Source organism: Monodelphis domestica, chromosome 3 (genome assembly GCF_027887165.1).
Source record: "Monodelphis domestica isolate mMonDom1 chromosome 3, mMonDom1.pri, whole genome shotgun sequence".
Lineage (NCBI taxonomy): Eukaryota > Metazoa > Chordata > Mammalia > Didelphimorphia > Didelphidae > Monodelphis > Monodelphis domestica.
Window position 1 is genome coordinate 7,034,848 of NC_077229.1, and position 12,661 is coordinate 7,047,508.

Consider the following 12,661-nt stretch of genomic DNA (forward strand, 5'->3'; position numbering starts at 1 on the left):
CTGGGCAAGTCACTTGACCCCCATTGCCTAGCCCTTACCACTCTTCTGCCTTGGAGCCAATATACAGTATTGACTCCAAGATGGAAGGTAAGGGTTTAAAAAAAAAAAGAATGACGATCAGAAAAATAAAATGCCCTAGGATCACAAGGAGGAGGAAGGAATTTTGAATTTTACATGCTTCTAATTGGGCAAAAAGCAAAAGGATTTCATGCATGGTAACATTTATGCTGCTTAGCATTTTGATCAAAAAATGAAAAAATAATAATGTATATTTATTCTTATTGATTTTTTTTCTTATTATAAGGGGTGGAGTAGAAGATGAGGGTATTTAGCTTATTTAATTTTTTATGATTTATTGGATTTTTGTTTTTAAAAGGGGAAAATATCTTTAATTATTTATTTATTTATTGCTGCAATCTAGTGGCAGTAAACAACCACTGTAGCTAAACAGGAAAAGGGGGAAAAACTAAAGGAGAAGAGAAAGAAGAAAAAAAAGAGAAGAAAAGAGAACCAAAAAAATCAGTGCTCAATATTGACTCCCTAGTGGCCAAGACACAGCACTACAATTGGGCAAGATTAGGAGCATGGTAAGGGGTGGTTAAAAAAGGGGGGGGGGGGGCTAGGAACTTCCCAGCCAAGGCAAAGAGCCTGGTAGAGCCTAGGAGGCAATCAGCTGTCCAGCAGGGAAAGGAAAGCTTATACTCAACATCTGGAATGAAGATCAGGGCAGGGAAAGCGGCAGCAGAAGCAGAGGCAACACGGTGGTGGGGGCCAGGCTGGAACTAGCTCTGGCTAAGAAAAAAAAAATGGCCGTGGCTTTAGGTCACAGGTAGGAGAAGCCAAGCCAGGTGTGACAAGACTTCAGCACCAGGGTGGGCCTAGGGTGTTTTGACTGAGGCAGTGGGGGAGTGGCTTTTCCACCAAGTCCCCTAAATTAAGGCAGCTGAGGTGTAAAGATACTCAAATACTCGGAGCTGCCAGAGGCTTGGATGGCAGAAGAGCTAGAGGAATGAGCCACAGCTGGGCGGCTGGAGGCGGGGGAGCTGAAAACTACAAGTACAAAAGTGGCTTTGCTTGCAAACCAGCAGTTTTAAACTGCCAAGTTGCTCAGCTGTAACTGGGCTGCCAGCTTTAAAGAAAAGGAAAAAAGAAAAGCCAACTTCTAGAATCCTTTCTGGAAAAGGGGATTATGGGAAATTTAGTCTCTAAAGTTCAAAATTCTATATCAACACACTGCAACTCTCTCCTCTGTTCTGGATCACTGCCTCAGCCTGTTTCTCTGTCTCCAGGTGAGTCCAGAAGTTCTGTCTCCTTTCAGTTAAAGGCAGAAGGGCCCCTTCCCTTTGATCACTTTTAATGAAAGGGAAACTGAGGAAAACCAAAAGCCAGAAAAACAGAAATGAGGCTGAAAGGTCAGGGCACCCCTGAATCCCTTTCATTTGAAGGGATTGGTGACCTCAGCCCCACCTGCAAACCACTTCATGCCCAGCAAAGCTGGGACTTTCCAGACCAGTCCCAGGTCTGGTCCACAACATCCAGGCTCATCTCTATGATCCAACGTGAGGCCACTCCTGGACATGTCATTCCTTGCTGTGTGGGTGCAACTGACCAGACTCATCTTCCAGGGGCTCTTCCTGAGAGATCCAAGTAGACGTTGCTGGAAAGAGGCTGGCCACCAGCTGGCAGCCATGCAGAAGCCAGGACACGGCAGCAGCCCTTAGACCAATGCTATTGTTTCCTCCACCTGCAAACTTCTGGTCTTTATTCTACCCTCATGGAAAAGAACGGAATTACCTATGCCCCCTCCCCCTTGTAAAATTAAAATCCAATAACTATATTATATAATATTATATTTTATATTATATTTTATAAGATTTATTAATAGTCACTTGAAGTAGAGGAAACAGATGAAAACAAACGGTAAAGAGAAGCTTGCCCAGACTTCAATGGCAAGAGAACAGAGAGAGGAGTTGAGGTTACAGACTTTTATTTACAAAACCGAAGGACTTAAGGTGGGGACGAAAGGAAAGGGATTCTGGGAAATGTAGTTTTTAGAATGCAAGATTCTAATTGCATACCCTCCTCCCCTCATGCCTAGCACAGGGAGATGGTTCAAAACCCAACCAGAACCTCCCAGAGGGCCCCTTGTGGGACTCAGATTCAGCCTCAGTTTTCCCAGATGTAAGTTGAGGCTGCTGGACTCTATTTCCTAACAGCTCCTTTCAGGGGATCGCCCTATGACCCTCTATGAAGTCCCAGCTTGGGACTGAAGGGCCTGGAAGTCTCCCGCAGGTGCCAGAAGGGCCGAGCTTATCCCCTTGGAGCTCTTTAGTACCCAGAAGCATGTAAGCGGCTCGCTCTGTGCCGGGTCCTGGGCTATGAGCTATGGGGGACATCCAGGACTGTGGCGGGCATCCCCTGCCCTCAGGGAGCTCCCCAGCTGCCGGTTCAGGTTAATATAGTGAAACTGTCCCCAGGTCTGCGATCTTGAGGAGCTCTCAGACTCCCTTCCTGTTCCATGACAGCCTCGCGGGCTTCCTCTAACGGCAGGGAGGCCTCTTCCGCTCGGGTTCCGCTTTCTCTTCTCCAGGATGGGGGAGGGGAGGTGGTGATTGCAAGCTTGGCCCGCGCATGCGCCCCTCCGTCAGGAAGGCCCGCACCTACGAGACACGGGACATCCCCTCAGCTTGGCTGCCAAGTCCTAGAAGTGCTCCCCACGCGCTTGACCCCAGGCAAGGGGGCAGCACCAAGGCCGGCGGAACCTCCCTCCATCCCCGGAGGTCGCCGTCTCCTCTTCCCAGGCTCGCGAGCTCTCCCGTTACTAAACTTCTGCTACCTGGCTGGGAACTTCCCGCGGCGGAAACGGGCCCTTCTTCGGGCCTTCATTTGTGCCCGAGACCGAGGCTGCCCAAAGCCCCGCTCCCCTGGGGAGCTCCTTCCGCAGGGAGGACCGAATCGCCCATCCCGCCTCCATTTCTCTGCCGCCCGCGCGTGGGGAGAATCTCCCTGAGGCCCCCACACTGTCTTAGGGCCCAGAAGAGCCTGGAACTCCGCACGCCTGAGGCCCCGGGACGCTTTTCTTTCCTTCCAGAACCCCGGAGACTGCAGCGCGGCGCCCAGAGCCACTGTGCAGGGGCGGGGAGGGAGGCGGGGCTGAGACAAAGGAAAGGAAAGAGAGGTGGGCCGGATAGGCAGTGGCAATCTAACCTGGGAACAGGCGGCGCAGAGGCCTCCCGGAAACAGGAAGTGAAGATCACACCAGTTCCACCTCCTCCTCCAATTCCTAGGCTTTTCCCTCCGCGGCTCCTTAGCCAGCCGTGGAATTCCTCCGCCTCCAGCCTCCATCCTCGGTAATTATGAAGTGGTGGCGGGAGACAGCTGGAAAGGGGGGCCGAGTGGGGAGCGGCTAGGGGGAGAGGAGCTTGGGGAAGGGCGGGAGGCAGAGAGTAAGACTGAGTTCGAATCCTCCCTTTTACGAGACCCTCTGGGGCAGACACCTCCCGCCCGTGCCTCCCGGAGTCCAATTCCTGGATCCCCCCTAAGCCGCGAGCCATTCCCCCACCCACCCCCGTCCTGCCCTGCGACTGCAGCTGAGCTGTGCTGACTGGGGCAGGAGAGAAGCGGGTCATGCAGCGTCTGGATGGGTGTTTCCTGCGGGGTACAGTGTATCCTGGGGCTGCTCTGGTGTCTGACAGGGGTCGGCTGTGACTTCTGGATTCCTCTGCAGGATTTTCTTTTCTGCTAAAACGTCCTTTATGGAGGGGGTGTCCGGGGAGGGGGGGGGCAGTACCAGATGCAGTTTTACTGAGCCCTCTAAGGACCCAGGAGTCCTGCCTCCCAGTCTCGGTTCCAGACCCCGGAGCACCTGCTCCCCTGCCCCTTGAGCAGCCAGCTCTATTCTGGCTAAACAGGCAATAATGTGCAGAGTGAAGGGGAATTCAGGAGGGCTTCCCAGAAGAGACGAGATTTTTGTTCGGACTGTCCTGAGCCCTGGGCGAGCAGTGGTCTGAGCTGGGGAGGGAGAGCCTGTGAGCCGCCCATGAGGGACAGCCAGAGAAGGGACTCCTGGCCAGGAGCCTGAGGTGCTGTTAATGGACTCCCCAGGAGGCTGGTGTGTCCCAGGCAGAGCAAGTGACAGGGTAGAGGGGGATGGAGCCATTAGGGCTGGGAGGGCAGAAGAGCATCATGGGGGATTTGATTCAGGGTAGGCTAGACCCAAGGAAAGTCACCTGAGGGGCTGAATGGAGGCTGTCAGGGAGGGGGAAGATAGCCCAGGAGGGCAGCAGAGCCCCAGGAAGGCCCTGCAGTCAGGGCTGAGGGGCTGACGGAGGAGGGTCTTCCCCATAGGGAGGATTACCCTCTGGCAAAGGGAGCCCCACCTGGGCTGCTAGGGAGCCCAGTGGAGAGGGCCTGGGTTTCAATGTGGCCTCAGATCCTTCCTGTGCTCTTGGCAGCTCCGCCCTTTTGTCTTTGAACCCTGAGCTGGCTGGAGGATCTCCCCCTGGAGGCTGGCTGAGCCCCCCTGGAGCACTGGGAAGGCCCCCCCCCCCACATCATCCTCCCCTAGTCCTAGGGGGTCTCTAGCAGGCACTTGAGGACTTCTGGGATGGGAGAGACCAGGTGGTCCTCCTGCAGCCCCTCCTGTAGCAATTAAAATTAGTTTACTGCTAGAAGTATTATATTTTATGAGGTTTATTAAAGATTAAGAATTTTAGAAAATACAAGTAAGAAAGCACATGTCTAGGAGGGCCAAAAGGCCCATTCAATTTCACTTACATCATGAGAGACCCGTCTGCGGAAGTAGGAGGGGACCCTTTAAATAGTCATTTGTTCTCGGCCCAGGTGGGAATTTAGGTGAGGTTACAAAGCATTCTGGGAAGTGGCCAAGGACTTCTGGGGATTGAAGTCCAGGGTTCAAATCTCCATTTTTACACTCCCCCATCCCCTGAATTTGGCTTTGGGCCAGTTTCTTGTCTGATAGGGCCTCCCTTGGTCTCTTGGCCACATCCAGGCCCTGTTCCTGGTTCTGGTTCTCCCATTTTTCCTCCTCCCCCACCCACACTGACTCCCTTCCTTCACCTGCCTGATTCTCCTGAGATGGGTCAAACCTCACCACCCCAGAACTCCCAGATGGCCCCTCTTTGTGGGCCTCACACCCCCACCTCAAACCCCCCACCCCACCCATGGGGACCTGTTCTCACCCAGGGGCTCTCTGCTGCCCCCACATTCCTCAGGCTATATCTAGGCAGTTGTGGGGGAGGGGAGGGCAGGGATGGGTCCCTAGAATTGTGGGGGAGTGAAAGAGGGACTGGATGCTGGGGTAAGGGAGTTCTCTCCTGCCCAGCCTGGTGGTGGTGGCCCAGGGGGAATCCCAACCCTTGGGTGGAGTCTAGGAGGAGAGAGGAGCCATTCCAGGGCTTTAAGGATTCCTGACCCAGGTGTCCTGTTCCCCAGCTCCTGCTTAGAGATTCTTCTGTATTGCCCTCAGACCCAGCCCTCTGTGAGGATCCCTGAGCTCTGCCTTCTTCCCCCAAGGGCCACCCAGGAGCCAAAGTCCTTTCCTGGCCCCCTTCTTTGGCCCCCTGGCCCTTGGGCTAGTCCCCATCTCCTAGGGAGACCCCAGCACCCTTTCATTCTGTTTCCCCAGGCTCAGCCACCCCCAGGAACACTTGAGTCTTTCCAGGGTCCCTGCCCTCTGTTATGTTTATAATAGATGAAGGAGAAGGGAACAAAGGGATGGAGACAGAGAGACTGTGTGTGTGAGAGAGAGAGAGATGATCAGAGATGAGTTAGACACCGTTTGGCTCTCCTACCTCTCACTAAAGGTCTCAAGACGGGTATCCCTGAGGTGATGTTTGAGCAAGGATGGACAGAGACCATTGCCCCAAACAAGAGCCTTCGGTGGCTTGAGGAACCAACTTTTTTTTCCCCCAGGGCTTTGCTGAAACCTGGGACCCAAGAAAACCTCCTCTCTGTACACAGTCCTGAAGGGAAAGGCTGAATGGCTTCTACTCTGGATTTACTTGACCAGCCTTCCCCAGTTCCCTCTTTTTTCCTTCTTATCATGTAAAAGGCAACTTTGATCTGACAGCGATTTACTCAGACAGGGGTATTTTATTAGATCAGGGAACAAGAGAGGGTTAGGAAGGAGGGATTAGGAAACCCTAAGAGACACCCCAGCAGTTTGTGCCTTCTCTGCTCAGCCAAGCCAAACGACTGGCTTCTGTGGGTTTTTCTTCTTTCTCCCTAAACTATCTATTAGACTACACCATAGCAGGTCACTAGTGTCCTCCTTGGGTAGCCACAGATTGGGACAGGTCTCCAGGGTGACCCTGCGAGGTTTCAGGGTTAAAAGCCCCTCAGCAGCTGATGATGATATCTCTGCTCCTTTGGTAGGTGCTCCAGTGATTTCAGGAATCTTTCTGTTTCTTCAGGGCAAGGGGAAATTGAGGCAATTCTCAGGTATCTTAGTTTTGAGTCCTGAGCCCAGGTCCTCCCTTCCCATCTCCCTCAGAGTCAAGAGAACAAAAGACCCTCTCCTTAGTTCTATTTCCCACAAGCCTCCTTTTTCCTTCCAACTGTCACTCCTGTCCCTGCTTCCAACATTCTAAATGGTCCCCCTTTGTTCCAGTCTCATTCCTATACCTCCTTGCTAGGAGCTTCCCAACCCCTCTCTTGGCTCCCCTTCTCCATCCTTCCCTGTTCTGACTTCTGATAGAGCCCTTAAGCCTCTTCCCTTCAAGAGGTGATTAGGCTCCCATCCCTAGCCCTGGAGGTTGTGCCTGGGCCCATCCTATGTAGGATCCCAAAGCCCTGCTGCCTCTTGGGGGGTCTGGTAGAATGGGAGAAAGGAGGGGGCAGAAGAGGAGGAACAGAGGGAGGGGGCTAATCTGCCCCTTCAGACCTTCTTCTCTTCCCAAGCTGCCCCACCCCCTCTGTTGGTAGCAGGCTCTTCCCTAGGGCAAGCCTGGCCCTTGGTGGCTCCAGTGTCCTCTCACTCCCTATAGATCCCTGTGGGGCAGCCTCGGATCTGGGAAAAGAAAGGGAAAACCTCTGCCCCTCAGGGTCTCTTCTCCCTCCCCAGTTCAGAGTGCAAAATCCCAGGGCCTGCCTCTAGGAGAGATGGGGATGAGCCAGATCCTGAGCTGGGATGCAGATCAGGGCAGCTTTCTTCTCAATCCTCACCAAGAGCAATTGGCCCAGAAAGTAAGCCCAAAGGCAGTGAAGAAGATGGACTTTTTTCTACACAGAGGGAAAGAGGGGAGGGAGTGCCCTGGGAGCGGGGCTCCAGGTCAGCTCCTGCTGCTCAGAAGGGTTGTGCTGTCAGATGTTCCCTAGGCCAAGGGAGGCTTGTTGGGAAGAGCTTTGGCTGGAGCTCTATTTGGGAAGCCAGAAAGTTGGGGTTGGGGGTGGTGAGGAAAAACGGGAGACTCTAGACCCTGAGTGAGGTGATGTAAAAAGTAATTTTTTATTCCCTTTTTAATTTAACAGGGGACCTGGAGGTGCTCTTACCATAGAGATGTGTAGGGATTAACCAACTCACAGTTACAGGAAGTAGAAACCATAGAGATAGGAAGGAGGAACTATAGAGACAGGAAGTGAGGTGGGAAAGGGGTATAAAAGGGGACCAGCATCAGTTGATCATTCTGTCAGTTGCTGACAGCGATTAGTTGCTGAAATGTAAAGACATGTCTGAGCTTAATGAGAGGGCTTTTTGACTTTAGTCTTTAGGGGGTTTTGGGGTTTGGGTTTGGGCTGTTAGGTTTTTTTTTTCCTTTTGTGAACTTTTCAGGAAGGTGGCTGGTCTTCATTGACAGACTTAATTGGGGTTGGATTAAATACTGATTGAGTTTTGGTTGGACAGGAATTTTGTGAGCTGATTGTTATTAGTGGTAGTTCAAGGCAGGTAGTTATAAGCAGTTTAGGGAGTTATTGGATAACTAGTATAAACATTAGGAAATTTTCTTTCTCTACTTCTTATGTTTCTCTCCTTTACTATATTCATTTTACCATATTCTTTTTCTATCTGTATTTTAATTTAACTAAATTGTTAATTATTAAAAGCTACTAGAAGTTTTCTTTCCTTTGACTTAAAGGGATAATATTAATTTACAACTCTATTCTCATGAAAATTTAAATAATTAAAAGTTCCTCTCTTATTTTGTCAAAACTTCTCATTTAAGCATTACAGAATCAAGGCTGGGAAAAGATGGAGGAACTTCACCAAATGGACTCACTGGGGCTACTTTGCTGCCTCTACAGGGATCCTGGAGTCTCAGGGATGGCATTTGAGAGGGACAGACTCCCAGCCCAGGTCAGTGCATTCCCGCCCCATCAGGCAATGCGGCCCTTCCCTGACTCTGACACAAGATGGGCCGGAAAGCTGCTGCCTCCTACCTGCTGGGCCATTTCTGTCCTCACATCCCAGGGAGGAAGAACAGCACTTCTCAGATCTCATCTTAGCTTTGGGAGTGATTGCTTGGCCCTTGGGTAGCTCAGTCCCCAAGAGCTCACCCTAGGCACTAGCTCCCACATCAGATTTCTCCCCATCACAAATAAGCACCAAGTATAACCATTGACTCTTTCTTCTTCCCTGTTTGGGATTGTGTCTTTGCTCTCTCAGCTTGCCTGGTGATATTCACACCCTCTTCCTATGCCTCTTTTCACCTGTTCCCTCTAGAGTCTGGTCTGGAGCAGAGCCTGAGGGTGTCCCCTGGTCTATGCCATCCTCAGGGAAGACTTTGTTCCCTGGTGTTGTTCACTGGCTTCTGCCTCAAGTCCTCGAGTCTTCCTCTTTCCCATTTCATAGCCCAAGTCAACCAGTGTGGAGGAAGACCCTGGTTTTTGCCTCGCAATGCTCAGCACAAAGGAAGGGAGAAGCCATCAGCCACCCTCCAGGCCACCCATTCCCCCAGTCTGACTAAGGAGACCCGTCAGCAGCTGTTTCCAAACAAGCTCGGGTTCGGGCACAATGGAGGGAGGCATTGTGGGAGAGAAGACTCTAAGGGGAGATCATTGGTTCCTTTGAGGAAGATTCAGCTAGGCCTCGAAGGATGCTCCAAGGGCAGAGACAGGAGGGAGAACATTCCTTGTAGGGAAAAAGACAGCCTTCTGGTGCTGAGCTCCCTGACCCAAAGAGAGTCCAAGGAGTTTGGGGTGAGCCCAGGAAGGGCCCTCACACAGAAATGGGGCCATTTTCTCAGAAGATGAGCTTCAAGTGTTCTTTTTTTTTTTAATTTTTATTTAATTAGATGATTTAGAATAATTTTCCAAGGTTATAAGACTCATGTTCTTTCCCTTCCCTACCCCTACTCCCTCCCGTATCCAACGCGCAATTCCACTGGGTTTAACGTATCATCAATCAAGACCCATTTCCTTATTATGGTGGATCTAAAAGATCACTGATCTTTTAGAGTCTACTTTCCCAGTCATAGCCCCACCTACCAATGTGATCAAGCAGTTGTTTTCTTCTGTGTTTCTTTTCCCACAGTTCTTCCTCTGCATGTGGATAGTGTTCTTTCTCATAAGTCCCTCCAAATAGTTTGGATCATTGCATTGCTACTAGTAGAGAAGTCCATTACATTTGATTTTACGAAAGGTTTCAGTCTCTGTATGCAATATTCTGGTTCTGCTCCTTTTACTCTGCATCAATTCCTGGAGGTCATTCCAATTCACATGGAATCCCTCCAGTTTATTATTCCTTTTAGCACAATAAGAATTCCTTCACCAGCTTATACCAAAATTTGTTCAGCCATTCCCAATTGGAGAGTATCCCCTCCTTTTCCAGTTTTTTTTGCCACCACAAACTGTGCAGCTTTGAATATTCTTCTACAAATCTTTTTCCTTATTATCTCTTTAGGGTAAAAACCCAGCAGTGGTTTTGTTGGATCAAAGGGCAGACAGTCTTTTAGTGCTCTTTGGGCATAGTTCCAAAATGCCCTCCAGAATGGTTGGATCAATTCACAACTCCACCAGCAATGCATTAATGTCCTGACTTTGCCACATCCCCTCCAATACTCATTACTTTCCATTGCTGTCATGTTAGCCAATCTGCTAGGTGTGAGGTGATATCTCAGAGTTCTTTTGATTTGCATCTCTCTGATTATAAAAGTTTTAACATTTTTTCATGTGCTTATTAATAGTTTTGATTTCTTTAACTGAAAATTGTCTATTCATGTCCCATGTCCATTTATCAATTGGAGAATGGCTTGATTTTTTGTACAATTGGTTTAGTTCTTTATAAATTTGAGTAATTAGGTCTTTGTCGGAGGTTTTTGTTATGAAGATTGTTTCCCAATTTGTTGCTTCCCTTCTAATTTTGGTTGCATTAGTTTTGTTTGTACAAAACCTTTTTAATTTGATGTAATCAAAATTATTGATTTTACATTTTGTGATTTTTTTTCCTAGCTCTTGCTTGGTTTTTAAGTCTTTCTTTTCCCAAAGATCCGACATGTATACTATTCTGTGTTCACCTAATTTGCTTATAGTTTCCTTCAATATATTCAAGTCATTCACCCATTCTGAGTTCATCTTGGTGTAAGGTGTAAGATGTTGATCCAAACCTAATCCCTCCCATACTGTCTTCCAATTGTCCCAACAGTTTTTATCAAAAAGTGGGTTTTGGTCCCAAAAGCTGGAATTTGGGGGCTTGTAATAGACTGTCTTGCTGAAGTCATTTACCCCAAGTCTGTTCCACTGATCTTTCTTTCTGTCTCTTAGCCATTACCAAATTGTTTTGATGACCACTGCTTTATAGTATAGTTTGAGATCTGGGACTGCAAGGCCTCCTTCCTTGAGGCTTCCCGAACCCGCAAGAAGCCCCAAGGTAGGAAGATAGAGGAAGGATAGAATTTTGGATATCATGAGGGCATGGCGGAGTCAAGTTAGAGATATGAGGTGGCAGAAATGGGTCAGAAACCAGGCCTTATTGATTATATTGGAGCCACAGCAGAACCCCAATCAGTGGACGTCTTTCCGAAAGGCTAATCCCGTCCAGTGATTCAAATTTAATACCACACAGGTCAGAGACATGATAGAGAAAAGAAAGTTCCTGGCCGAAGGCCAGGTCCCAGGTGAGAGAGATAGAGAAGGAAAGGAATTAAAGATGGAGCTTGGCCAGAGGCCAAGCTCCAGCAAGGACAGGCATCAGTGAGAGCTGAGATCCAAGAGAGAGGTGGAGATTGCTGTGGCTCCTTTTAATGTCTTTGATATGCAAATATACACGATACATAGGGATGATTATCATTGGTTAATGACAAGGTATAGGTGTGGTTTCTCTTAGTCAGGTGAACACAAAGAAACCTGTTTTCCCGCTTAACCTGGGGGAAGCTGGGGTCAAGGGTCAGAGGCTTTCCTAGCCATGCGCAAGACTGAGCATGCTCTCTTCTAAGCCATTGTGTACATTCTGTTTCCCTTGTCCCTAGATAGGGGTGGACTGCTACATTCCTTTGCATTTTTTTTTTCATGATTTCCCTGGATATCCTTGATCTTTTGTTCTTCCAAATGAACTTTGTTGTGATTTTTTCTAATTAAGTAAAAAAGTTTTTTGGTAGTTCAATGGGTATGGCACTAAATAAGTAAATTAATTTGGGCAGGATTGTCATTTTTATTATGTTTGCTTGTCCTACCCATGAGGAATCAATGTTTTTCCAATTGTTTAGATCTAGTTTTAATTGTGTGGAGAGTGTTTTCTAGTTGTGTTCATATAGTTCCTATGTTTTTCTTGGCATATAGATTCCCAAGTATTTTATATTGTCTAGGGTGATTTTAAATGGAATTTCTCTTTCTAATTCTTGCTGCTGAAATGTGTTGGAGATGTTGATTATTTCCACTAGCTTTTTGCTTGATTCTCTGGGATTCTCTAAGTAGACCATCATATCATCAGCAAAGAGTGATAGTTTGGTCTCCTCATTGCCTATTTTAATACCTTCAATTTCTTTTTCTTCTCTAATTGCTACAGCTAGTGTTTCTAATACAATGTTAAATAATAGAGGTAATAATGGGCATCCTTGTTTCACTCCTGATCTTATTGGGAAGGCTTGTAGTTTGTCCCCATTGCAGATGATGTTTGCTGATGGTTTTAAATATATACTGTTTATTATATTTAGGAAAAGCCCTTCTATTCCTATGCTTTCTAGTGTTTCAATAGAAATGAGTGTTGTATTTTATCAAAGGCTTTTTCTTCATCTCTTGAAATAATCATGTGTTTTTTGTCAGCTTGTTAATATGGTCAATTATATGGATGGTTTTCCTAATATTGAACCATCCTTGCATTCCTGGTATGAATCCTACCTGGTCATAGTGAATAACCCTTGTGATCATTTGCTGGAGTATTTTTGCTAGTATCCTATTTAAGATTTTTGCATCTATATTCATCTCTGTTTTTGACCTGCCTGGCTTTGGAATCAGTACCATGTTTGTGTCGTAAAAGTAATTTGGTAGATCTCTTTCTTTGCTTGTTCTGTCAAATAATTTGTATAATATTGGGGTTAGTTGTTCTTTTTAAGGGTAAATTTTAGGGTTGTGACTGAATATAAATTAAATTGGTCACTAGGGATTAATTCAAATCCCAAATAAAATACTCAAGTCAGTTCGGAAATTTTATGGTGGTTTAATTAATATAGAGGGAAAGAATTAAGAAGAAGAGCAAGGGAAAAGGGTA

The 12,661-nt window shown here is 47.8% G+C and overlaps 1 protein-coding gene and 1 long non-coding RNA gene across 2 annotated transcripts in view; one reads left to right on the plus strand and one right to left on the minus strand.

Annotated features, from left to right (window-relative positions):
• Nucleotides 1-1,852: 1,852 nt before the first annotated feature.
• LOC103099918 (uncharacterized) lies at nucleotides 1,853-2,972 on the minus strand. The gene is made up of 2 exons (XR_466169.3): nucleotides 2,837-2,972; nucleotides 1,853-2,660 (listed from the first exon to the last, which is right to left on the minus strand). It is a non-coding gene; the product is annotated as an uncharacterized LOC103099918 (long non-coding RNA).
• The window catches only part of LOC100619395 (zinc finger protein 345-like), a 31,743-nt gene continuing 21,738 nt past the window's right edge, over nucleotides 2,657-12,661 (plus strand). The window contains exons 1-2 of the mRNA XM_007490626.3: nucleotides 2,657-3,350; nucleotides 8,184-8,314. Of these exons, the coding sequence (XP_007490688.1) occupies nucleotides 8,210-8,314 (105 nt within the window). The 5' untranslated portion in view covers nucleotides 2,657-3,350; nucleotides 8,184-8,209. The remainder of the gene's footprint in view (nucleotides 3,351-8,183; nucleotides 8,315-12,661) is intronic.